The 27,472-nt window shown below is 39.8% G+C and overlaps 1 protein-coding gene across 3 annotated transcripts in view; it reads right to left on the bottom strand.

Moving 5' to 3' along the window:
• Positions 1-27,064, bottom strand: part of Plpp1 (phospholipid phosphatase 1) — an 83,206-nt gene extending 56,142 nt beyond the window's left edge. The window contains exon 1 of one of the 3 annotated variants that reach the window (XM_042690753.1): positions 26,593-27,064. In XM_042690753.1, coding sequence (XP_042546687.1) covers positions 26,593-26,650 — 58 coding nt within the window. In that variant the 5' untranslated portion in view covers positions 26,651-27,064. The remainder of the gene's footprint in view (positions 1-26,592) is intronic. The other 2 variants (XM_042690754.1, XM_042690755.1) reach the window with 2 other exon arrangements.
• Between the last annotated feature and the right edge of the window lie 408 nt (positions 27,065-27,472).

Here is a 27,472-nt window from a genome sequence, read left to right as displayed (position 1 = left end):
ACCACTTCAGCCACTCCTCCTGTCCGGCACTTTGCTGGTGAACTGGAGATAGTTTGTTGAGCTGGCTTCAAACCAGGATTCTCTGATCTCGATCTCCTGAGTAGCATGGATTTTGTCAGTTATTTTAAAAACATGGTCTCAAGAATTTTCCTACCTAGAGTGGCCTCTTATCATGATCTTTCTGATCTCAGCCTCCTGAGTAGCTAAGAAAACGATCATGAGTCACCAGGGCCTCACTTAAACCAGCCTATTTTTATCTGCTTTAAAAAAAAAAAAAAGCCATAGCCAATACTCCCCCACCAAGCATTTGCACGCTCTTTCCCCCTCCTCCCTCTTTCTCCCTCTCTCTCCCCCTTTCTCCTTCTCTCCCCCCATGGGCTTGAACTCAGGGCTCAGGCATTGTCCCTGAGCTCTTACTCACCACTATACCACTCACAGAACCATTTTCAAGGACTTTTCTGCCCAGGCTGGCTTCAAACTGTGATCCTCAGATCTCAGTCTCCTGAGAAGCTAGGATTACAGGTATGAACCACTGGTGCCCAGCTGTAACTTTTAATATATTCATGTCTATATATTGTACTCTATCTTTAGGAAGATATAGTAAGTACTGTATCTTTAAAAAATATATAGTACAATAAGTGACATTTTAGGGTTTTCCTCATCTTGCATTTTTTTTTTCCTTTTGGTAGTACTAGGATTTGAACTCAAAGCCTCAAACTTGCTAGGTAGGCCCTGTACCACTTGAACCATACTCCCAGCCCTTTTTTGCTTTCTTTTTGTGATACTCCTAATAGCTGGGATCAAATGTTTGACCTCATGATCTAAAGATAAATTTGGATACATTTTATCAGAAACTCACAAACATTAAGTAACTTTCCAAAAAGGAAACAGCTCTTGGGTTGGTACTAGAGTGAATGACCAGAATTACCCAACTGATAATCAAAGAAAATAAGATTTTATGTGTGTGTGCTAGTACTGAGGCTCAAACTCAGAGCTTAGGCACCTATTCCTTAGCTTCTTTTGCTCAAGGCTGGTATGCTACCACTTCAGCCACGGTTCCACTTCAGTTTGTTGAACATTCCTGCCTGGGCTGGCTTCCAAGTATGATCCTCAGACCTCAGCCTCCCAAATACCTAGGATTACAGGCATGAGGCATAGCCTTAACACTAAACGCCGGAAAACAAGATTCTAACAAAGTATCTATTTTCTTTATACTACCCATCATACCATCATCAGTTCTATTTTATAACAATTTTGTATCTATAAACACGAAAGAAGAAATGCCTTTTCTCTGAAGCTGCGTTGTATAAACACAAATCTGATTTTCTTCCGTTTATCAGGCTGGATTTGAGAGTTGCTCTGTGTGAGCACCTTGCTCTATACTACAGATGGACTAACGCAGCCATCCTGACATTTAAGTACTCTCTTGCGAACTATGCAAAAAAAAGTGTGAAACTTCACCAAAATTTACAACAAATAATGAGAGAATTACTTCTTGGCTGATGATAAAACTCATAGGAAACACATTCCAGTCTATTTAAATTTAACCAAGCTTGTGCATTTTTCTACATGTATATTTGGATTAAAAGTCTACAGTTATTTTGTGACATTTGCTTCTACAAACCCTTTCATTTTTCTCCTTTTAGCAGTCAAATGCTAGAAGTAAATAAATTTTGGGGGCTCTTTACTAGTGTGTTACCTGAGGAGTTTTTAGAAGGTTCTATTCATTCTGAACTTAAGAAACGTTGTTTGTGCCCCATTCAGTTTGGACAAAATACATTTTGGGGAGAAAAAACCTGTAATATCATTCTTGTTTTCTTTAGGAACAGCTTTCTAGAGTCACATAAATATTCTCTTGCTAATCAAAATTATGTCAAAATTTGTGAACAGAAAAGACTTTCCTCCTCTTCTTTATAAAGGATCACTAATTGTCCAAAGTTAAAGAAATAACAAATAAGATAGTTTTTTTTCTTGAATGGATCAAATGCAAACTCTGCTTCCTGATTTTTCTTGACCACTTGACAAATGTTTTCATGTCTAGTACCCAGATAAGCATTCATCTCCAAAACTCAAGAGAGAATGCTGGCTAAAAAAAGAATCACTAAAATTACTAATACAAAAGGGATAATTGAATCCATAAGATTCCATTAAGACTGCTCAGAGGAAGTGGTGCTGTGGCTCAAGCGGTAGAGCGCTCGCCTTAAGCTGAAGAGTGCAGGGACAATGCCCAAGCCCAGAGTCCAAGCAGACCAACAACAACAACAAAAAAGACTGCTCAGAGAAAAGTGACAAAATCCATAATCTCAGAAAGAAAACAGAAAATCTGTGTAGCTAAACAAAAAGCTACAAACAGCTTTTTAAAAAATTATTGTAAAGGTGATATGCAGAGGGCTACAGTTACATAAGTCAAGCAATGAGTATGTTTGTCTTTGAACAGTGTCACCTCTTTCCTCCTTTCCTCCCAGTTTTCCCTCCCAAAACTCCTCCATCATACCACAAGCTGTATAGTTTATTTTCAACACAGTGTCTAATGAGTATCACGGCTGAATTTGTTCACTCTTTGTCCCACCATTACAAGGAGCTTCTGTCTTTTGGTTGTTTTTTTTTTTTTTTTTGGGTCCGGTCGTGGGGCCTGAACTCTGGGCCTGGGCACTGTCCCTCAGCTCTTCAGCTCAAGGCTAGTGCTCTACCACTTGAGCCACAGCACCACTTCCGGCTTTTTTCTTTTTGCTTATGTGGTGCTGAGGAATCGAACCCAGGGCCTCCTGCATGCAAGGCAAGCGCTCTACCATTGAGCCACCTTCCCAGCTCCCAAGGAGCTTCTGTTGAGAGTAAGTAGGAAGGCAGAGGACTAATAAAGAGAGTGAATGAAGATGAATATGGTCAAAGTTGCTTATTTGCATATATACAAGTACAACAATGAAACATGTTGAGACTGTTTTAAGAAAGGGGAATATGGCTGGACCCTGGTGGCTGACGCCTGTAATCCTAGCTACTCAGGAGGTTGAAAGCTGAGGATCGTGGTTCAAAGCCAGCCGGGTAGGAAAGTCCATGAGACTCTTCTTTCCAATTAACCACAAAAACCCAGAAGTGGCACTGTGGCTCAAGTGGTAGAACACTCACCAAGAGCTGAACAGCTCAGGGACAGCATGAGGCCCAGAGTTCAAACCCCATGACTTAGGGAGGGGAGGAATAGAATAAGGGAAAGTGATTAAGGGAGTGAAGTTGATCAGGATACATTGTATACATGTGTGGAAATGTCACATAAAACCCACCCTTTGTACAAGTACTATATGCTAATAAAAAGCAGTCCATATGTCCCTTATCTGAAATAGTTGGCTGGAACCAGAAGTTTGTGAGATTTCTGAGGTTTTGGGGATTTGAGGATATTTGCATTGATATTACTATTTGATTATCACTAATTCAAAATGTTCCCAAAAAACCCCTAAACTTTCTGAGCATCAGAATTCAGATTTTGGTTTTCAGTTTAGGGATGCTCAACTTGTATCAAGAAATTAGAGAGAAGAGCATGAGAGAACCTTCAAAAAGGTCATTAACAGAGTACCTTTTACTTAGCTGTCTTCTGTCTTGAGCTGGGTGTTACAGCTTTCTCTCAGTAACACTGATTAATGCTGGTGTTTCTCCAAAGAGGATCAAGGAACTGACTATACTACATAGTTACACCTGCCTCGTTCTCTTTGGCCCTTGTAGAAATTGTATGGCTAGGAGGGAAAAACATTGAGATAAACATTGAGCATATCAGTGGTATATAATAAACACTTAAAAACAAATTTCTATTTAAGTTGGGCCCCAGTGGCTCACACCTGCAATCCTAGCTACTCAGGAGGTTGAGATCTGAGGCTAAAGCTTCAAAGCCAGCCCAGTCAGAAAAGTCACTTAGACACTTATCTCCAATATACCACAGAAAGCTGGAAATGGAGGTGTGGATCCAAGCAAGAACATGAAGCCCCGAGTTCAAGTAAAAAATAAATATATAAATTTCTATTGCTTCACAACTCTAAAATGCAGCCAAGAAGGCAGACATATCCAAGAAGGCAGGCATTTGTTATATGCCAGACATCTACATCATTGCCTAGAATATCCCTCAACAAGTATTTGATGAACAAAATCATTCTGTAAGACAGATATTATTATCCCCATTTTAAAGACCAAGAATGATTCAGAAGTAATTTTTTGTTATGGTTTTTAGTTTGGGGGTTTTGTTTTTTACTGGTCCTAAGGCGTGAACTCTGGGCCTGGATGCCTATCCCTGAGCTTTTTTTGTTCAAGGCTAGTGCTCTACCACTTGAGCCATAGTGCCACTTCAGCTTTTTCTGTGATTTAATTGGAGATAAAAATCTCACACTGTGGGCTGGGAAGGTGGCTCAGTGGTAGAGCGCTTGCCTTGCATGCATGAGGCCCTGGGTTCAATTCCTCAGTACCACATAAGCAAAAGGAAAAAAGACAGAAGTGGCGCTGTGGCTCAAGTGGTAGAGCGCTAGCCTTGAGCTGAAGAGCTGAGGGAGAGCGCCCAGGCCCAGAGCTCAGGCCCCATGACGGGACCAAAAAAGAAAAAAGAAAATCACACTGTCCTGTCCAGACTAGCTTCGAACCACAATCCTCAGATCTCAGCCTCCTGAACAGCTAGGATTCCAGGTATGAGTCACTAGTGCATGGCTAGAGAATTTAATTAAAGTCACACATATAATAAGGTGAAATTTTAAATATTTAACAATTAGTCCCATGCCAGCACTAACAGATAGCATTTATGCTGAAGGAGCTAGTTTGTGTCACAACCTTTCATTTGGTAGGATTATAGGGATCAGACTAAGAAATACTGGCTAATATAGCCTTGATATTAAGTGATTAACTCAAGATTCCAACCTATACTTCTAAATCTTGAAATAGCGCACATAGCACTATTTCCAGGGAAGAGAAGGAGACAACTGAGGGTTTTAGTAGAGTAGAAAACCATTCAAAAAGCCGGGCACTGGTGGCTCACGCCTGTAATCCTAGCTACTCAGGAGGCTGAGATCTGAGGATCACGGTTCAAAGCCAGCCCGGGCAGGAAAGACCGTGAGACTCCTATCTCCAATAAACCACCAGAAAACCGGAAGTGGCGCTGTAGCTCAAGTGGTAGAGCGCTCACCTTGAGCTGAAGAGCTGAGGGACAGCACTCAGGCCCAGAGTTCAAGCCCCACAACCGACAAAAAAAAAAAAAAGAAAACCATTCAAAACAATAGCAATGGAAAACAGAATTAGTGATGAATTAAAAGTTGATGACTGAGTCAAATTCTGAGACTCATGCCTGTAATCCTAGCTACTCAATCAGCTGAGATCTGGAGGACCAGAGTTTGAAGAAAGTAGTCCTGGCCAAAAAAAAAAGGGGGGGGAGGGGGCAAAATAATCAGTAAAGAGTTGGACTGGAGGCCTGGCTCAAGTGGTAGAGCACTTACTAAGCAAGCAAAGCTTGAAGCCCTATGTTGAAACCTCAGTACCTGAAAATATAAAAATGATTGGTGACTGACTTCAATATATTGCCAGTCAATTTTTTTAAATCCTGAATTAAAGTAGATAGGAAGAGGCAAATGAGAGAAAAGCAAAATATGAACTGGAAGAGAAAAAATCCAACATAAAGTTTTTTAATCCCAGGTAAATAATTTGATGAAAAATCAACATTGGCTCTCGAGCAAAGGAGTTGAAAACAGTAGTTTTAAGAACAATAAGCAGCAGGCACTGGTGGCTCACGTCTGTAATCCTAAATACTAAGGAGGCTGAGATCTGAGGATTGCAGTTCAAAGCCAGCCCTGGCAGGAAAGTCCATGAGACTTTCACCTCCAATTAACGACCAGAAAACCAGAAGTGGTGTTGTGTGTGCCTCAAGTGGTAGAGTGCTCGCATTGAGCTGAAGAGCTGAGAGACAGGGTCTAGGCCCAGAGTTCAAGTTCCACGACAGACCAAAAAACAAAACAAAACAAAAAGCAATAAGCTTGTGCAAGGTGGAGGTGAAGAAGGGACAGAGCCCAGAGGCAGTGAGAGGGGTCAGCTCTACAGAACATTTTATACAGGAGTGTAATTCATACAGAAGGTACAGAGTATCAATAGGCAAAAGTTCAAAAAAACCTCAGCCTTCAGAGGTATCTATGTTCTGACCAGGAGCACTACTTTTCTGAGGCTGACATGGCCCTACTATAAATATTTAGTTACCTTTCTAAATTTCGAAGTTGGGACAAAAGAAAGGGCAATTTGAAAGTTATACTTATCAAAGGATTTTACATTTTATGGCTTGGGTCAATAATAACTTACAGTATCTTTGAACTCTGGGCCTGGGCACTGTTCTGAGCTCTTCAGCTCAAGGCTAGCACTCTACCACTAGAGCCATAGCACCTACTTCCAGCTTTTTCTATGTATGTGGTGCTGAGGAATTGAACCCAGGGCCTCATGCATGCAAGGCAAGCACTCTACCACTGAGCCACCTTCCCAGCCTCTACTTACAGTATCTTTAGTCTTGGAGTATTTTAGTTCATAAAACTCTCAAAATAATTTGTGTAAATACTTAATAGCTTCTTTAAAAATCCAGAGCTAGTATTAGGGATATAGCTCAGGGGTAGAAAGTTTGCTTAGCCATGTGTGAGACCTAGGATTCCCAGCACAGCAAGAAGACTAATTAAAGCAAGCTGTTTAGGCCATGTTACTTTAGCAGGCCTTTTCTGAACAAATAAATAATATTCTTAGAGGATCACAAAGGCTCAATAGCTATGTGCATACTATCATATAAAATGACGTTCATCAAAATAAACTCCAAGAAATGGAAACAAGAGGGTTTTTGTTATTTTACTTTAAAAATTTTCCCCCTTTTGTTGCTGTTTTTGATTTCTGTACTTTTTGTCTTGTATGTAAATTTATCTGTTCGGGGAAGAGTGGGGGGGAGCACAGAAATGGAGTGGCAAAGGGTGAACTAATGCAGCAGTGATACTAGACACTACCTTGAAAATGAACTATACAACTTGTGGGTGAAGTGAGTTGAGAGGGTAAAAACTAGGAGAGAATGTGGGAAGAATTGGCACTGCTCAAAAATAAATGTACTCATTACCTCACATATGTAACTGTAACCCCTCTGTGTATCACTTTACAATAAAAATTTTAAAAGAAACAAATTATAAATAATAATTATCCATGCCCAATAAAAATTAAAATCAAGAAGTGGATCATCTGTTGTTCCTCCCCAGAAAGGCATACTGAAGTATGAAGTGGCCAAAAATAAGATTCATTTCTCCCACTCCCTTATGGTAACAGCTGTTCTTTTTTCAAGCTGACAAAGGTCACAATCAGTAGCAAACTTTCCATTCAGATTTCTATATGTAAGCAAAGAGGTGACTGACAGAAAGACAGTTCATTTTTTTCTTCTCTGGGGCACTTATCACAAATCTGAAGTTTTTTTGTTACTTGAGACTGTAACTTAATCCTTTCTTAGCCAAATCAAAGTCCAGTTAGGGAATAACATAAGCACATTTTTAAAGGGTCAAAAAGAAATTAGAGGGGGCTGGGAAGGTGGCTCAGTGGTAGAGCGCTTGCCTTGCATGCCTGAGGCCCTGGGTTCGATTCCTCAGCACCACATAAGAAAAAAGCCGGAAGTGGCACTGTGGCTCAAGTGGTAGAGCGCTAGCCTTGAGCTGAAGAGCTGAGGGACAGCGCCCAGGCCCAGAGTTCAGGCCCCACAACCAGACCCAAAAAAACAAAAAACAAAATAAAACAAAAAAATTGTTAAAAAAAAAAATTAGAAAGATTTTACAGAATGATTGTACAACAGAAATGACTGGCCTAATCAGAAAGGCATTATGCTGAGATCAGATTCAAAAGACTGCCTATTATTCCATTAACATGAATCATATGAGTTCCATTTGTATTACATTATAGGATAGAGAACAGCTCCGTGATTGCTCGAGCAGAAAGCAAGTGGGAGGGAGGAGTGGGTTACAAGGAAAAGCAAGAAGGAATACAAGGCCAATGAAGGGAGGAGGAACTGACCAATTAGGTATCTTAGTTGTGTTGTAGTTACATGACTAAATTCTAAATGCCACGTGTGAGTTTTACTACACGTACATTTTTTTTTAATTTAATTTTATTTGTGAACATACTGTACAGAGGAGTTACAGTTACATGGGCAGGATAATGTGTACATTTCTTACCAAGCATTGCAGCCTCCTCCTTTGTTTACCCTTCACATCCCTTCCCAGCCTCCCCCCTCCCCCCCTAATCCCAATCCTTCTCCTTCCTCCCCCCTCAGCCTCCCCCCCCCTCCCCCCCCCCCCCCCCCCCCCCCCCGCACCAACGTTGTAAAGTTCGTTTTGGACATGACAACTTGTACTTCTCATTGTTGCAACAGGTCCACCTGTATCCTTAAACAACTGGTTTTTCCCCATCTCCTCCACAAGTTATACTGACATCAAATATAGTGAAAGCAGGGGTTATACTGTGGGGGAGGGACATACAAAGCAACAAAGAGATAATCTTATAAATGTGTTAGAAACACATGCATGAAAGAAAAAAACATTAAAATACACATCTAAGGGTTCATTTTCCTGACATCACCTTATCTGACCTTTTCCGCTTGACTCATACATATACTAGATATTACAAATAAGGGAAACCATGGGACCTACGTTTCTTTGGGCCTGGCTTACTTCACTTAATATAATTTTTTCCAAGTTTTTCCATTTCCTAACAAATGGGGCAATGTCATTCTTTCTGATGGAGGCATAGAATTCCATTGCTACACGTACATTTTTAAAAATACTACTCAAAGTTGGCTTAAGCATCATCTTACCTCTCTATGCCCATTACTTGTTTCAAACCTCTTGACAAGCTCCATCCAATAACCTCATCCGAAATACCTGGCTAAGTCTTACTTGCTAGTCTAGCTTCTATTAAACTATTTAAATCTAATTAAATCCTTCCTTTGGTGTGGCAGGGTGCGGTCCTGGAGAAAATCAGGAAATCCAATATACCTGACCTGACTAGGTTTACTTCTGGAATTCTCCCAGTTGTTACTTAAGTGAGAATGGGCAATTTTCTTACCTGAGCTCAGTTTCCTTCTCTACTAAGTGAAAACAAATATTTATGCACCTCCCCAAAACTGCTGTAAACTAAACTTAATAAGTCGAATGTGGTGTCTGGCATATTAAGAAGGCTTAACAAATGTTTATTCCCTATTTTTCTCCTCTGTTTTCTTGTATTTCCCCGACAGACTTGATGAAACATAAATCCATCACACTGTTTAATTCATGTTTTATAATTACCTCTACAAATGTCTCTTTAACCCTTGAATTCACAGAAGCCAGCCTGTTTATTGTCTGATAATAAAGTATAACCTGTCAACCTGATCTGATCTTGTTAATAGAGTTTGGAGAGGAGGGAAAAGGAAGGAAGGGATAAAAATAGGCTCAGGTTTATTGAGAAGATCTGGGATGGATGACCAAAGGTTTCCAAAGTTCCTACAAAATAATGTATGCAATATAAAAAGCACAAAAATTTCAGGTAACCTAAATATGCTAAAATGATAATAAAATTGCTTATGTCAAATACATACAATAAAATGCCATATAGCCATAAAAAATTGTAGAAAATTCTTCACTTATACCAACAATACAAACGGAGCATGGTAGACACATCTGTAATCTGCCATGTAGGAGATTGAAACAGATTGCTTGAGCCTAGGATTTTAGGAACAGAGTGTGATTACAACAGAGTGTGATCCCATTTCAAAAGAACTACAAGTAAGTGCAGTAATATGCCAACTCTGTCTTTTAAAAAAAGTTGTTGTTGTTTTAAGTGTGGGAATATATACATTTAAAAAGCCCACTGGTAAGAGATACAAGCAAATTGTTAAAAGGAATCATCTCTGGTGGGGTACTAGAGGGAGGGGGTTAGGCTAACAAGGAGGATGAAAGATGATGAACGCAGTCAAAGTAGACTGATTGTAACTATTCAAATAGAACAACTACACCTGTTGAAAAAAGGAGAAGAGTGAGGGGGAGGGTAAGAATGATTGTAAACATGTATGGAAGTGTAACAATAAAATCCCACTATGTAAAGCTAATGTAAACTAATAAAAAAGAAAAAAAAGAAATGATCTGAGGTGGCAATAAAAAACAGCACTGGTAATATTTTTTCTTTTGTCTGATTTTTAGTTATCAATTAATTATGACTAAATCTGAGAAAATTTGGAAATCACAGTTGACTAGAAATCATTGAAAGACCTAACCTAGAACTTGCACTATTCTGTATTATCTAGGATTCAGATACTCGGAAACTAGAGGGACTATGCCAAATCTATCTTAAAAAAATACTACATATATCCAAACTCAAAAGATTAAAATAGATCTTAAACTATATACTCTTGGTGAGAGAAAAATATATATGAGCTCCTTCAATAAAAATCACTTTTTTTTTTTAAATTTAATTTAATTTTATTTGTGAACATACTGTACAGAGGAGTTACAGTTACATGGGCAGGATAATGCTTACATTTCTTACCAAGCATTGCAGCCTCCTCCTTTGTTTATCCTTCACATCCCTTCCCAGCCTCCCCCTAAAAATCACTTTTTAAACCAAGTCTCACTGTATAGCCCAAACTGGCCTCATGATCTTTCTGCCTCAGCCTCCCCAGTAGCTAGAATTACAGCTGTGTACCACACTACATTTTAGCTTGTAAAATCTATAGTACATAACAGGATCACGTCATCACATATTTATTAATAAACTGTCTTTTTCTTTAGAGAATTCAATAGCTTACAAACTTCAAAAGATAGTATAGGATAGTAAATTAAGGAGTAAGGTCCCTTTTGAAATACAGTCTGTAAAGAGATTATTTAGTCTCTAAAACTGTGATCTATAGAAGTTTTTTAAACTTGTAAAAACAAAGCATCTTGTATCCCAGTGAAACACTTGGTTGTTACTTTTCTCTGAGGCAAAAGGTCTTCCAGTCTCAGCAACTCCACCCACAAAATTCTTTTCAGTGAAGCCTTCTTTATTGGTAGCTGGGCAAGAAATAACTTCTTCGAATCAGTAGTAAGGCTTATATTTCAAAGAATAACAAATATGTGCTTACTAATATAGTGGTCTTGAATAAAGCTGGCAAATTCTAATACTCTTATAGAAATGCCAGAGTAGTTATATAAATTAGTTATAAATATCTCAGAAGTGTTAGTGATTCAGAGAAAATTTAAAACCTTTAAGGAAACCACTTCAACAATCAAACTTAGAAAGTAATCAAGGAAGTGGCTCTATGACACAAGTCGTAGAGCATTCCCCTTGAACTAAAGAGTTCAAGGACAGCACCCAGGCCCAGAGTTCAAGCCTCATGACCGACAAAAAAAAAAAAAATCAAATTGACTTGATCCCATGGGCACAAATTAATTATTTTAGTGCTCAAAATATGTGTAGAAGGGGTAACTTTGTCCCTAAAGAAATGTACTCATTACCTGACATATGTAACTATAACCCCTCTTTACATCACCTTTATAATAATACAAATTTTAAAAAAGAAAAATTATGTAGGAAAAAATCATGAATCTATAAGCCGAGACTGGGGATATAACTCAGTGGTGTTAGAGCACTTATCTAGTATGCTTGAGGATTACATCCAATCTCCAACACTAGGAAAAGGGGGAGAGAAGGAAGGAGGAGGAGGGAGAGGAAGAATGAGGGAGGGAAAAGTAGGAGGGGGATAAGGAGGAGAGAAAGAAAGAAATCTACAAATAGTAATTTAAAATAAACAAAACTCCAGATCTGAGACCATACATCCTAAGCCATAATACAATTCATAATCCCCAATAAAAATAAAGTATTTATGTTGGGGCCTGGGACTGTGGCTTAGTGGTAAGAGTGCTTGCCTAGCATGCATGAAGCCCTGGGTTTGATTCCTCAGTACCACATACACAGAAAAGGCTAGAAATGGCACTGGGTCAAGTGGTAGAGTGCTAGCCTTTAGCGAAAGAAGCTGAGGGCAGTGCCCAGGCCTTGAGTTCAAGCCCCAGGACTGGCAAAAAAGTAAAAAATAAAAACAAAGTATTTATGTAGACCTTTAACAGTCTGAAATATAAAATGGCAATGCTCCAGAAACTAAAATAAAGTTATACTAACTTTAGTGCCTGAAAAGAAAAGCAGTAAAAACTCTTACTCTACCACGAAGTTACCAAATTGGCATATCTAAATTAGAACACATTGTTTAAAAACATAGACTTTTCTTTAAGACATACAATAGGGGCTGGGAAGGTGGCTCAGTGGTAGAGCGCTTGCCTTGCATGCATGAGGCCCTGGGTTCCATTCCTCAGCACCACATCAGCAAAAAGAGAAAAGCCGGAAGTGGCACTGTGGCTCAGCTGGTAGAGCGCTAGCCTTGAGCTGAAGAGCTAAGGGACAGCGTCCAGACCCAGAGTTCAGGCCCCACAACCGGACCCCCCCCCCCAAAAAAAAAGACATACAATATAAGACAAGAAGTTTTGGTAACGTTCTATTTTTAATGGTTAGGATTATTGTTGTAACAAATGACATATTCATTTTCTCAGACTGTACAACAGTTATTTTAAACATAAGATAAACAGAAGAAAGAATCCTACAAATTATTTCTTAACCTTAAGTCTAGGAGCAAATATTCAATACTGGTACTATATTATAAACAGCTCTACAATGGAAAACAAGACAAAAGAACACCTATTATTAGTTACCTTTACTTCTCAGATCTCAAATACATCCACTTTTCTTCATTTCCATCACCACCGCCTTAGTCTCCTTACTCACTTGAGACTGTTCAAAGCCTTCTAATAGACTACCTAAAATATCTCTTCCCTGCTCTTATCTATTTATTCTACTCTGTAGACAAAGAAATTTGGGACAGAAAAGATGCTGGGGATTGAATTCAGGGCCTTGCACATGCTAAGGACACATTCTACCACTAAATTACATCTCAGCCCTAACCTTTTCTTTTTAAAGTGAACGCATTCTATATTCTTAAAACTTCTTTTGGGTGGGAATGTGGCTTCGTGGTAGAGTGCTTGCCTGGCATGCATGAAGCCCTGGGTTCAAACAGAAAAGGCCTGGGTTCAAAACAGAAAAAGCCAGAAGTGGCACTGTGGCTCAAGTGGTAGAGTGCTATCCTTGAGCAAAAGTTCAGGGACAGTGTCCAAGCCCTGAATTCAAGCCACAGGACTGGAGGAAAAAAAAAAAAAAGCTTCTTTTAACTATCATAGTCCCCATACTTCTTCACAAACATTTATTGCTTCCTGGGGCAGGCAGGGTTAGGAAGCTTCCATTCATGGTCTCCACATTCCCAGGGCTCTATTGAAAATGGCTGGTGCTTTGCTATTTGAGGCACAGCTCCAGTTCCAGCTTTTTTTGTTGTTATAGGGCTTGAACTCATGGCCTAGGCACCATCCCTTTGCATTTTTATGCTCATGGCTAACTCTATCACTTTGAGCCATAGCCCCAATTCTGGCTTTCTGGTGGCTAACTGGAAATAAAAGTCTCATGGCCTTTCCTGCCCAGACTGGCTTCCAACAGCAATCCTCAGATCTCAGCCTTCAGAGTAGTTAGGATTACAGGCATGAGCCACAAGTACCCATCTAGCTCCAGCTGTTTTTGCTCTTTTTTGAAGTCTCAAGGACTTCAAACCTCAATCCCTAGATCTTAGCCTCCTACATAGTTGGGATTATAGGCATGAGAGACAACAGTACCTGGCCATTTTTATATTTTATCTGGGGGATTATTTGCATCTCTACTATCTCTACTACCAAACAGTACATGAGCAAGTAATATTTGTTGAAAAAACAGATGTTACTGTGTAGTGGAAAACACTGGGTCATATGCCAAGGAGAACACATAAGTAAAGACCTAAACCCAGACTCTTTCAACAAAAATAAAGTTTTCAACTTAGGAGACTTGTCCAAGTGGCAGGTGATAGCCATATACTTAAATTTTTATACATCTTATGAATACAAAAGAATTCTTAATATTTTGATGCATTAATAGAATCAAGTAAAAATGTGTTTCATATATTGATAAAATATAAAATATGTATATAAAATATAAAATATGTATATAAAATATAAAATACTTCCATAAAGGAGTGGAGGCAAAAACTAGAATCTGACTTCCAAACTAATAGCTCCTTCTATGAATCATACTTTTAACTTTTTTTTTGGGGGGGGGGGAGGGGTCGGTCATGGGGCTTGAACTCTGGGCCTGGGCGCTGTCCCTCAGCTCTTCAGCTAAGGCAAGTGCTCTACCATTTGAGCCACAGTGCCACTTCCAGTTTTCTGGTGGTTAATTGGAGATGATAGTCTTACGGACTTTCCTTGCCAGGGCTGGCTTTGAACCATAATTCTCAGATCTCAGCCTCCTAAGTAGCTAGGATTACAGGCATGAGCCACCAGCGCCCAGCTACACTCTACTCTTTTAAATAAAGTTACACAATTGCTCTTCCTTAAAAAATCATCTGTGTCAAATCTTGACTAAGGGGGGAAATACATACAAACACTTATCTCTAAATAAAGAAATTACTCATTTGTTTTCAATTTTTTTGTTTTTTTTTTCAATTTTTTTAATAACTAGGCTTTATTCAATGGCACACTTAGAATTTCACTCGTATTTCAGGACATAAAGTTTTACATCCAATACAAGCTGTCAAGTTAGCATTACCCATAACTTGTCTAACAAGTTTTGATAGTATCAGGGAAACATTTTCTCCAACTGGGCCATTGGGTCAGACGTAGAAAATATTTGGAAAGGAACAATTTAAAATTCCTGTCTCAATACGCTGGTTTCTCTTCAAATCATATAAATATTTCACCTTTTACTAAAAGTCTTGCCTTTTATTTATTTGAAAAAAATAAAATATAACAAATGTCACTTGCCTCTGCTACAATGCATAAGTAGACTACAGATATTTTCTAAAACAAATTGGGAGGTTATTTTTTAAGGTGTTTCTTTAATTAAGGAAAAACTGTATAAATGCATTGATCTTATTTTTATTTGCTCATATATTTAACAAACTATCTGGGCTGAAGATTATTAACTAAGTTTAGAACCATCTCAAAACACTAGAGAGAAGTGCGATGGTTAAACACATTTTGGGAGGGGGGTGGGGGGACCAGTTATAGGGCTTGAACTCAAGGCTTGGGGACTATCCCTGAGCTTTTCTGCTCAGGCTCTACCACTCTGAGCCACAGCTCCACTTCTTCTGGCAGCTAATTGGAAATACAAGTCTCACAGACTTTCTTGCCTGGGCTGGTGCATGAGCCACAAGCATCCGGCTATACATTATTTTCTTAAATTCTTATTGATCAAAATAAGTTATAAAGAGAACCAGGTTTTAGCTGGTAGATATTCAGTACCTTCATGTTTTAGCAGCTCAGTATTAAGAAAAGTTACAATTCAAACTATGTATCTCTATCACAAGCACCTTTAATTATTTGTATTTCTAATTCATTGTTTTCTCTCAAATAATGCACATTCATTCAGACACCCTATCTATGAGCTATGTGAATACTGCTCACCCAGAAATATAATCAGAAGTATAATGAGGTATTTGGTTCCAGAAAGAAATACATTAGGAGTAACTAAACATTTCTCATGGTAATCTAGAACTGGGTACTAAAATATGAACCAGGATACATCTTCAATCTGTTTAAAATATAATTAGGACTACATTAAACAATGTTCCAAAAGAAAAGTCACTAGTACATAAAAATCACATTTAAATACTATGTGGTACAAAATTAGTTTACTAGCTTAATAATAACAAGAGCAACATTTTAATGCCTACTGCAGGCCAGGACAATATTAAATGTACAACAAACATTGTCTCATATATTATCTCATCTAATTTCACAGCACTGTGAGGCACTATTAGCATCATCTTTTTCCTTACTGGATGAGGAAACTCATAGGCAATTGAGGTGACCTGCCCAATGTGGCAGTAACAAATATCTCAAGAGTAGCTTACTTATGTATATTTCCTATTCATTCATGTAACAAATATCTCAATGCTTACCACATGCCACATACTTTCTAAGCACACATATTACAATAATACATACAGATGGTATACTGAGCTAGCTGCAGAAATTACTTCCAGAATTTATCAAAACCAAAAGTAGTGCTCTTGAAACTTTACCTCTGGTGAAAGAAGAATAATGATACCAGGGGAAATTGTCTCTAAATATTAAAGTCAGGCTTCATTCGAATATCTGACTATCTCCCCTTACAAAGTTCTGTGTACCTTTTGAAGATGATGACTTTGTTTCATTCTCTCATGGTAATCTCAAGTGCTTAGACATCACAGGCACTCAATAACTTATTACAGAGTATTACTATAATTTCTTAAGAGTCTGCCTTCTACAGTAAGCAAGAAGCTATTAAGAGATCCATATGCTTTATTTTTCAACCATTTTTGTACTCCTGGTGGTACAACATAAAATGACATTATTTTTACTTTAGTAAATATTAAAATACTTACCAAAGGCACATTCATATGTTTTTAAAAACATATTTAAAACATTGTTAATAATGGGGTTTGTTTTCTCTAAGTATCTCTCAAGCAGCCTATCCACTACTCCCTACAGTTGTTGCAAATAAACCAAAAGGCAAAGCAGAACCTGGCTTAACAAGCTGCCAATTAACTGCAAAGCTCATCCACTACACATTTCCTATATGTCATTTTCCTAGACACCCCACCCTGAAAGATACTCAGGAAACATTTCCAAGCAGTGACAACTGAGGACTAAACCACGAGGTTCTAACTATATCTGCTGGAATGTCTTACCATAGGTGACTATGAACACTAAAATACATGATTCACTCAAACACAGGAAGTTCAAATGTTCTTTCTTTGCTGTGAAGTCAGAAGGAATGCCTGCAACAGGACCAATTAGTTACATCCTCCAGTTATATCCTCAACAAGTTACCCTTGTTACAACTCTCTCAATAGTTATTAGGAGTTTGAATTATGAAAAATTAAAGGGTTTCTTTTAAATAGACATATGCTTAACATATGCTAAGAAGAAATTGACTCTGAAAATACATCACCACTAAACAAAATTAAGATAGTTATAAAACATTTGGGCCTATAATGATCAGTGCTTTATAGATTCAACCAATTCCCCCTATCGCTACTCGCTCATTGTTTCCACTCATTACAACCTTGTCCAAATCTGGACCAGTACATCAATGCTTGAAAATTATAGTTCTCCACCAGGTGCCACTGGCTCACACCTGTAATTCTAGATACTTAGAAGGCTGAAATTAAAAGGACTGCAGCTCAAAAACAGCAAAAAGGTTGGCTAGAAGCATGGCACAGCTGAAAAGCACTAGCTGTGAGTAAGCAAAATGAATGAAGTCAAGGTTGAGTTCAAAACCTAGTACCAGGGGGAAAAATGTATAATCCTCAAAAATGTGTCTAAAATTGCTGACCCATACCGATTCTTAGCTGGGTTCTTTTGGGTGAGTTTCCCAACTATTCTAGGCCTCAGTTTCAACATCTACAAAAGAGGGATGACCAAACAACCCTTGCTGAGCAAGCTGTTGAGACTGCACAAGCTACACAAGGTCAGGAGCACTAAATAAATATTAGCTGTTATTATCATTCCCTCCTATTTAAACATAAGGAGTACAAAATTTACTAAGAATATAGATGGGAACTTGGTACTACAGATTCATGCCTATAATAACTAGCTATTCAGGTATGAGAACTGAGTATCGCAGTTCAAAGCCAGTCTGGGCAAGAAAGTCTGTAAGACTCTTATCTCCAATAAACGACTTAGAAAAAGCTAGATGGGGTGCTGTGGGTTCAAGTGGTACAGCACTAAGAGGCTCTGGGAGAATGCCCAGGCCCTAAGTTAAGCCCAGGGACTGAACAAAAAAAAAATCTATCTCTAATATGCCAGCATGGTTCAAATGGTAGAGTGCCAGCTATGAGAAGAAAGAGGGAAAAAAGTCAAGCAAGAGCAGGAGGTCCTGAATTCAAGCTTGGTGCCAGCAAAGAAAAAAAAAAGCCTAAAAGGAACCCTTGCCTAGTATACATGTAGTCCTGGATTTGATCCCCAGCATCAGGAAAGAAAAACACAAATGTACAGTATAAACTAGCCTTGCCAGCCTGTTTTCTATTATAAAGTGTCCTTTCCTCCTTGTTCCTCAACATCTGCTCTTCCCTATGCTTGGATGCCTCCCCCACCTTCTCCTTAGTTTCAATATAAACATCTCTCAACTCAATTATCCCTTCCTCAGAGAAACATCTTTGGGACTGCCATTCCCCCAAGTCTCACTATCATAACCATTTTAATTCTTTCTTAAGTTTTTACAAACCTTTGTAAATTTCATATGTTAGGGTAGAGAATTTATCTCTTTTTCACATTGGTATTTTCAGCTCCTAGTGTTGTACTAAAATTATTCAATAATTAAATGAAAGATGATACAAAATCAAGCAAGGAACCAGTGGCTCATGCCTATACTACTCAGAAGGCAAAGATCTAAGGATTGTGGTTTAAAGTCAGTACTAGCAGGAAAGTCTGTGAGACTATCTCCAATTAGCCACACAAAGAAAAGAAGGAAAGGAGGAAAGGAAGGAAAGGAAGGGAAGGAAGGGAAGGAAGGCAAGGGAAGGGAAGGGAAGGAAAGGGAAAGGAAGGGAAGGAAAGGCAAGGGAGGGAGGGAGGGAAGGAAGAAGGAAGGAGAGAGAGAGAGTAAGAGAGAGAGAGAGATAGAGAAAAAAGGAGGGAGGGAGGGAGTGGCTCAAGTGGTAAAGTGCCAGCCTTGAGTGAAAAAACCAAAGGACAGTGCCTAGGAACTCAGTTAAAGCTCCAGTATTAGTGAGCACACATACACATGAGTGTATGTATACACACACACACACACACACACACACACACACACACAGATGATAGAAAGTCAAACACTTTAAAACAAACTTAACTGTATTTATACAACAGAAAAATAATTTCAGTTTAACACACATCAAAATAAATAGCTGAAAGACAAGAGTAACAGGAGGAGGAGGCATGGTCATATTACACAAGTTTTTTCTTTGCTGCCTGGTTAACTGCAGAGATAAATTGAAATAACAGAATTTGACAAACGACAATGTACAATTACAGTCACCCAAAAATCTTAGGATTATTGACTCTACTTTTTAACAAGGGAAGGAGGCAGTGCCAAGACCTGAGCAATAAAAAGTGGAGGATAGCAAATTCTCATTTTCTGGAATAGGGTGAAACTTGGGACTTATCACTGTATAAAGTATCAGTTTTTCCATTTATTTAATTACACTTTACTACAGACCAACACAGATCCATTTCCACTATGCCTAGAATTACCACTACTTGGAGAATATATATATATATATATATATATGGCTTTTATGCATGATAGATAAAATATATATATATATATGGCTTTTACACATGATAGATAAAACACTAGGCTTCAAATTCATTCCGTGAGTACTCATGGAAAATGTTTTACAATTTCTGTTTTATAGTTAAGTGTTATTTTTACTCATATTATGATTATGTTATATGTAGTAGGATTATTTTAGTTGAGTACTGATGTCTCATGCCTGAAATACAAGCTACTCAGGAGGCTGAGAACTGGAGGATTATGGTTCAAGCCCAGCCTGGAAAGAACAGTTCAATAGACTCCACCTCAAAAGACAAAAAACAACAACAGCAGCAAGGAGCAGGGCTCTGAGAAGAGTCCCGAGTTCAAAGTCTAATACTACCAAAAAAAAAATTGTAGTTAAGTGCAAATTATTCTGTAAATATTTTACATATTGACTTTTTAAGTCTCAGAACAACTCCATGAAGTAGGTACTTTCACCATTACACATCTGAGGAAACAAGCGTAAGTAGAAAACATTATGAATGTCATACAGTAAATGAAGAAAATGAAATTTGAATATAAGCAGTATGGTATAATGTCCACTACCAGAATATGTTGTCTCTAATGTTTAAAAAAAAAAACAAAACTACAGTTTTTTAAAGAACAAGACACTCCCAACTTTATACTAGTTTCAGTTAAAACACACACATATACACATACACACATATACACACACACACAAAACTGCCCGAGTCATATGTCATTTAAACCTAAAAGTTAAAGATGTAAAGGACAGAAGGAAGAAAACAAGGAAGTGTGGGAAGAATAAAAATTAAAAAGAGGGTAAAAGGTGAAAGAACAGAATACAAGGAAAGATAAGGAAGCTTGTAACATTCATAATCTCTAGATGATAAATGCTTTTCTGAAAATAAATCAAGAGAAGAGGGACGGGACAGTAACTACATAATCCCTAACTGCTGTATTATTTCCATATCAATTGTAGAAGACAAACTAGAAGAAAATAGGCAATTAACTAAATTCTTTACCACAAAAACTAAAGCTATATGTTAATTAGTATACATAAAATCTAGAGTTTAGTCATTTTCTTGCCAACTTCTTCTTTTAGTAGTGTTAATATTTACAGCTTAAACTAGCTTCAGTTTCTTGTCCAAAGGAATCAGAATAATCCCCCAAGCTGATTAATTTAGTACAGCTCAGCCAAAACTGACAAAATGAGAAAGACATTAATAAAAATTCATAGCACCTCTGAATTTCTAAAAGGATGTAATTCAAAGACAATAGAAGGAAGAACTTGTTATAAAATATGTAAGGGGAATCATTATCCAATATTTCCATTCTTTATCTGAAACAAGGCAAACATAAGTTAAAATTCATCTTAAGAGCCAAATAGTGACAATTTTTAATATGGTCCTACTTTTGTTCCAAACTACCCATTTATATTTGTCTCATATTAATATAATTGTCCCATGTTTCTTGTGCTTAAGATCTCATATGTTGTAACTCCATAGTTTAACTTGTCATTGTATCTTTTGTAAACAACATGGAATTGAATCTGGCTTTATTCAAGCGTTACTAATTTCTGCACTAAAATTAGTTATTTCATTTAAAAATTACCCACTTAACATAAGCAAAAGCTTTGCAACAAGATTCTATTCTGTCCTAAGAATATGCCAATTTGACACTTTTTTGTTCATTTTTTTGAGATTCCTTCCCTCTGAATGGAAGCAACAAGAAAAATTAAATTAAGGAAACAAAACTAGCAAACTTTCATCAGAAGCAATAGAAATTAGCTGGGCGCTGGTGGCTCATGCCTGTAATCCTAGCAACTCAGGAGGCTGAGATCTGAGGATTGTAGTTCAAAGCCAGGGGGCAGGAAAGTCCATGAAACTCTTATCTCCAATAAACCACCAGAAAACAGGAAGTGGCGCTGTAGCTCAAGGGGTAGAGCCGTGAGCTGAAGAGCTGAGGGACAGCGCTCAGGCCCAGAGTTCAAGCCCCACGACTGACCAAAAAAGAAAAAAAAAAAAAAAGAAGAAGCAATAGAAATTTCCGTAGTTGGAATTAGTCAAAATGGCAAGAAGTCGGGCTGGGAAGGTGAAAGCACAAAATGCAAAAGTCTATACAGCAAGTATGAATCTTACCATAACATTCCCCCCCACACCAAGCTCTTTACACAAGGGATCCAGTTTGGAGATTAGGAAAGGTACCATTCCTTAGGGGTATATTTATAATGGGGTAGAATGATGTCAGCATTATAAGTGATAACAAAAGACATCCATATTCCAGGTAATTAATACTGGGATAACAAGTCATAGGGATTCCACAACCACCATTTTTTGCTGCCAGATTTTGTTCTCTTACCTAGTGATTCCACATTTAGCGCATGCTAAGGAAACCATAACCTGTTCCCTCCTAAGAAAGTCAACACCAGGCCCCAAAGATGCCTGTTGCATCTGCTAATGAGGGAAGCTGGAACTGATGTCTAGAAAGAAAAGCTTACCTCACATATAGTTGGACATAGATGGGTGTTATCAATACAATTCTGCCCCCTCCCCCCACAAGAGGAGGAGGAAGAGGAAGTAGAGAGAGGAGGAGGAAGAAGAAGGAAAAGATGAGGAGGAGGGGCTGGGAAGGTGGCTCAGTGGTAGAGCACTTGCCTTGCATGCCTGAGGCCCTGGGTTCTATTCCTCAGCACCACATAAGCAAAAAGAAAAAAGCTGGAAGTGGCGCTGTGGCTCAAGTGGTAGGTTGCTACTCTTGGGCTGAAGAGCTGAGGGACAGTGCCCAGGCCCAGAGTTCACACACACACACACACACACACACACACATACACACACACACACACACACACACACACACACACACACACACACGAGGAGGAGGAAGAGGAGGAGGAATCAACAACAACAAAACACTCAAATGATATTTTCAAGAGAATTTACTAAAGGAACCATTCTCAACAATATATGTAGGACTTGGAAAAAGCATCAAGCAATGGTGGTGTACAGCAACATCTGGAAAATATTAACATCTCTGGGGCTGGGAAGGTGGCTCAGTGGTATAGCGCTTGCCTTGTATGCATGAGGCCCTGGGTTCGATTCCTCAGTACCACATAAGCAGAAAAAAAAGCCAGAAGTGGCGCTGTGGCTCAAGTGGTAGAGTGCTAGCCTGGAGGTGAAGAGCTGAGGGACAGCGCCCAGGCCCAGAGGTCAGGTCCACGACCGGACTCCCCCCCCCCAAAAAAAATTAACATCTCTAAGTCCAAAAGAATGAGAAAGGTTACCAGAACATCTGTAACTGTAGCGAGGCGACAGAGAGGGCTATTGAATATGAGTTGTGACCTACTCACAGAACACAGAAAGCCCTTGCCACACAAATCCATCAGGAGGGAACTGGCTCTTTAAAAAAGCAAGGGTTCAGTTGAGGTAGTCAATGGAAGGTGCTTCCCAAAGGACAGAGCAGAGTGGAGAAAAGATCTGGAGGGGAAAATGGAGCATATGTAGCACAGAAAAGGTATTCTAAATGACTGCCACAAAGCAAAACACAGACACAGAGAAAGATTTTCATTAGTTCCCTCCACATATTCTAGACATCCTGGGACTTTCTGCAAATAACCCATTAACATGTAAATCCAGAGATCTACATTTACTTCTGGCATTTCTGTATTTCTCAGAGTAAAGAACCATTTCTATATAGATCTAAGGCACGCATAAGGATCAAAGGGTATTACAGATTACAGGTCCAAGGGCACTCATACCTGCATTATTCCACTTATCATAATGTACTATATATATAGGACAAGGATTTTTCATCTTTGTATCACTAGCACATAGCAAGGTACGAAGGTGGCCTTCAATCAATGTACACATAATCAATTAATGGTTAACGGCATGACAAAAACAGGGAATGATTCTTAGCAATTAAACACTAATAAACTGTATCCAAGATAGTTTAATACAGTCATTTTCATACCACTCCTTTATCATTCTCTTTAGAGAATATGGCCTTTTCTACATTGACAGAACCATTCATCAGAAGAACCAGAGTAAGATGACTTCATTTCAGAAAAGAATCAAATGTAGGTTATCTATCAAAATTCTCATTGTTTCCAAGGATTTACACTGAAAGGACACATAACTTGAGCATGTATATAGAGAGAAATTAATGCTGCACACTGACAATAAAGACAATTTAGGGGGTAGAAACATACACATAAATATACACACAGAGCATGTTTAATCCTCACTTCAGAAGACATTACCCATGGTAAAATTATAAAGTACTTTTAAAACAAAATCACATAACATCATCACATTAAAATGGAAATACAGAATGATGTTAGAGTGGTCATTAACATAATCTGGAACATATTCACATTATAATTATGAAGCACTTGCACAAAGCCCTGTACTTATAAAATGCTTAATCATCCTTTTGCTGGTATAGTCAATTCTTACCTGCAGATAAAGTTAAGAAAAAGTTAAGGCCAAATCGATAACCTCTTCCATGATTTTACTGCTGACAGTAAATAGAAACCAAACAATATGGTCCCTATGTTCACACTAGAAAAATGTTTAACTATAGAAAAATATTAAATTTCATATCTAATTAAAGTAATGAAGAAAAGTAAGGTATTTGCTATTTATTTTTTTGCCAGTCCTGAGGCTCAAAGTTAGGGCCTGGGCATTGTCCCTGAGCTTCTTTTGCTCAAGGATAGCACTCTACCACTTGAGCCACAGCACCACTTGTAGTTTTCACTATTTATGTGGTATTGAGGAATGGAACCCAAGGCATGCTAGGCAAGCATTCTGCCACTAAGCCACATTCTCAGACTGGTAGCTACCATTTAGAAAATGTGAAGCTGACATTTATCTTAACACAATGAATTATAAGAGAAACTTGAATAATATGAAAACAAATATGTTTCAAATAGTGTTTTTTCAAAAAGTTCACAAGTCCACAAAAAAAAGCTTCTTGTGAACCATTAATGAAATTTTTAAATATCTTATTAAAAATCATCATGTTCCTCGAAACATCAGGTCAATTTAGAAAAAAAATTACACCAACCTCTAAGAAACAAACAATTATGTTTGCATCATACTGAAAATAAAATTCATTAATTCATTAATTTGTACTACAGTCTCCCTTATATGTGATTTAAAAAAAAGAAAATGGAACTTGCATAAAGTTTTGTATAACAGTTTCAGCTACCTAAGAGCGACATATATTCTGTTTCATTCGTCTCATCATTGTTAGGTCTCACCTTATTTTACAAGTTAATAATCCCATATGGTAAGAAAAGAGAGGTTAATATATGACTGTAAAGTATAGAATATGTGAAAATACACTGAAACTAACAAAATTATTTCTAATTAACCATTCTTCTCTCCTTTCACTGAAATATAGATGACGTCTGATGATATTCCAGTAAATATTAAAATATATTTCTAAGTTAACATTTTTACCAAAAGTAAACTTTTCACTGCAAGTAAATATGTAAGTATATTAAGGTGTGTGTGAGAGAGATAGAGAACAGGATCTAGCTATTCAGACTGGGCAAGCCTCCAATTCAAGAGCCTCCTTCCTCAGCATCTCAAGTGCTGGGATCACAGAATGCACAATCACGCTTGGCCTAAAGATTGTCAAAAATTGTATCTCTTCACCTAAAATTCGCAATGGAACTACATAGAAGTATTCTGGTAAACAATAAAGAAGTTTCATAGATACCAAAAGGAATTTTCCACAGGAATAGAAGAGAGGTAAACAAATGTAGTCCTTATATTCAATATAGGTTATGTAAAAAAAAAACAAAACTATGTAACGTGAAGGAGTAACACTAATCAAGGAGCATTGTGCTCATAACCTGAGTTACAAGTCCTTAATAATAACAATAAAAAATGAACTATGTAGGGGTAGGAAAGGGAGAATGAAGGGATAACAAGGACCAAGAAACATTGTTCTCATAACCTGACATGGAATTTGAATCCTTTTGTACATATATAATAATTACTATAATTATAATTATAAAAAAGAAATTTTTCCTGAGAGGTAAAAAAAAAATACCAGCGTTTATATGACTTTGTTAAGATTGTAAGCACCTAAATGGAAGGAGAGTTGAACATTCTAGAATTACTGAGTTAAAACAGGAGGAAACTCCTTGCCCTGAGAAGCCATTATACAGACCTGATTCTTGGATGCGGGAAAGCCAAGGCAAGCATCTGGGACCCTGAGGACTTGCCAGGACTACTACTTAGATTACTTAAACAGGAGTCGCACTACCAAACCTCCAGCAGGTCTTGCTGTTTTCCCTAACATAAATAGTTCGTAACTGCCTGCCACTCCTTCCAACGCCTATCCCTTTCTCTAAGTGTGTCCAATTCTTTCTCATCCTAAGGAAGAAGCAGCACCTGGAAACCAGAAACGCTAGAACTGCAGTCTTTCGATAAGGAAAACAACGCCAAGTTTGCTGCAGCTCCTGGCAGGATTGTCTCAGGAGATGAAAAGCTAACCACCGCCAGGTCTGCCCAGAGAAGGAAACCGCAGCCTGCAAGACAGACAGACACAGACACACACACACCGGGCCCCTCCCCTCCACCCTAAAGCAAGCGTCCTCAGACCTACAGACAGGAACTTGGCATTCTCATCCCTACTTGCAACCTGACAATTTACAACTTGGCAACACCTTCTAATTAAGGAGCCTTCTAGCCTTTTATAGCCGAAAAATTAAACTTTCTCACAAGTAAGATTAACCCAGGCACTGGCGCCTGCTACTTGAGAAGCCCCCGCGCACACCCGCCAGGTTCTCCACAGAACCTGACGAGCCTGTGGCCGGGACTGCCTGCAGTGGGCGAGGGGGAACAGCCCCTCTGCCTGCTAGACACAGAGGACAGGAGCGGAGGACCGAGCGCAGAGGCGCAAAGCAGGGCTGGGCGCAGCGCACCGAGCGGGCGACAGACAAGGCAGTGGCGGCCACGCGGGAGCTGGGGTGCAGGCTGCAAAGCGGGGTCCCGCGCTGCGGAAGCACCCCCGCCCCGCGTCTCGCCCGGCAGCGGCGCCCGCGCCAGGCACACCCACCCCACGCGCCGCGGCGGCTGGGCAGGCTTCCCGGCCCGGGGGACCCCGGCCCGCACGTCGGCGCACCACCCCGCCCACCCCGGCCCGCGCGCACGCACGCCCCTCGGGCCCGCGGCGCCTACGTACCCAGCAACACGCAGAGCACATCGAGGGCCACGTACGGCAGCCGCGTCTTGTCAAACATGGTCTCCACCTGGGCTGCGGGCGGCGGACGGCGCGGCGGGCAGGCGGCTGGAGGTACCCGAGTCTCAAGCCCGGGTCCAGGGGCGGGCGACGGCTGCTCTCGGTCCGAGAGGGCGGACTTGGGGCCAGGAGGCACTCTGACCACCAACAATGGCTCCCGGGACCCCTCCCCTCACAGCTCCCGCACACACTCGAGCGGGGCTGAGGCGCCGGCGTGCCAGCCGCGGCAGCCCTGTCGCCTCAGGCCCTCCCGGCTCGGCCCTGGCCTGCTACTACTGCTCCCTCTCCGGTGCTCAGCACCCTATCCAACAGGCGGAGCGTGTGGACTCGTGCTTTAATGAGGACCGGTAGAGGGAGGAACGCAGCGCGGGCCCCTCCCGCCGGGCAGCTCGGGATCCGCCAGAGCTCGGCCTCGCGGGCTGAGGAGCGGCGGCGGCGACGGCCGCGGCGGCGGGGGGCGGAGCCGGGGAAACCCCTGGCCGGGACCGACCGCCAATCAGGACCGATGCCCCCCCCCAATCAGGACCGACGGCCCCGCCCCTCCGACCTGCAGAGCCCGCCCCGAGGTTGGGTGCAGCTGGAGGGGCGGAGCGTGGTGCGTGGTGTGGAGCTTTTGCTCCGACGCACGTTCCTCTGGTGGTCGTCGAACTCGGCCTACTTAGCCCCTGCTGCTGGGCAACGCTGCGTTTAAAGGGGAGCAAGCCTCCCTACCCACAATCCCAGAGCCGTGCTGCCCACCCCCTCACTCTTCTTGTTTGGGGATGAGTAATAAGGAGGTCTGACTGGGCCGAGTGACAGCTCTTCTCATGACCCAAACTATTAA

The sequence above is a fragment of the Dipodomys spectabilis genome, unplaced genomic scaffold, assembly GCF_019054845.1.
Source record: "Dipodomys spectabilis isolate Male_0828 unplaced genomic scaffold, ASM1905484v1 ptg000140l, whole genome shotgun sequence".
NCBI classification, from domain to species: Eukaryota; Metazoa; Chordata; class Mammalia; order Rodentia; family Heteromyidae; genus Dipodomys; species Dipodomys spectabilis.
This window is presented reverse-complemented; position numbering and strand designations above follow the sequence as displayed.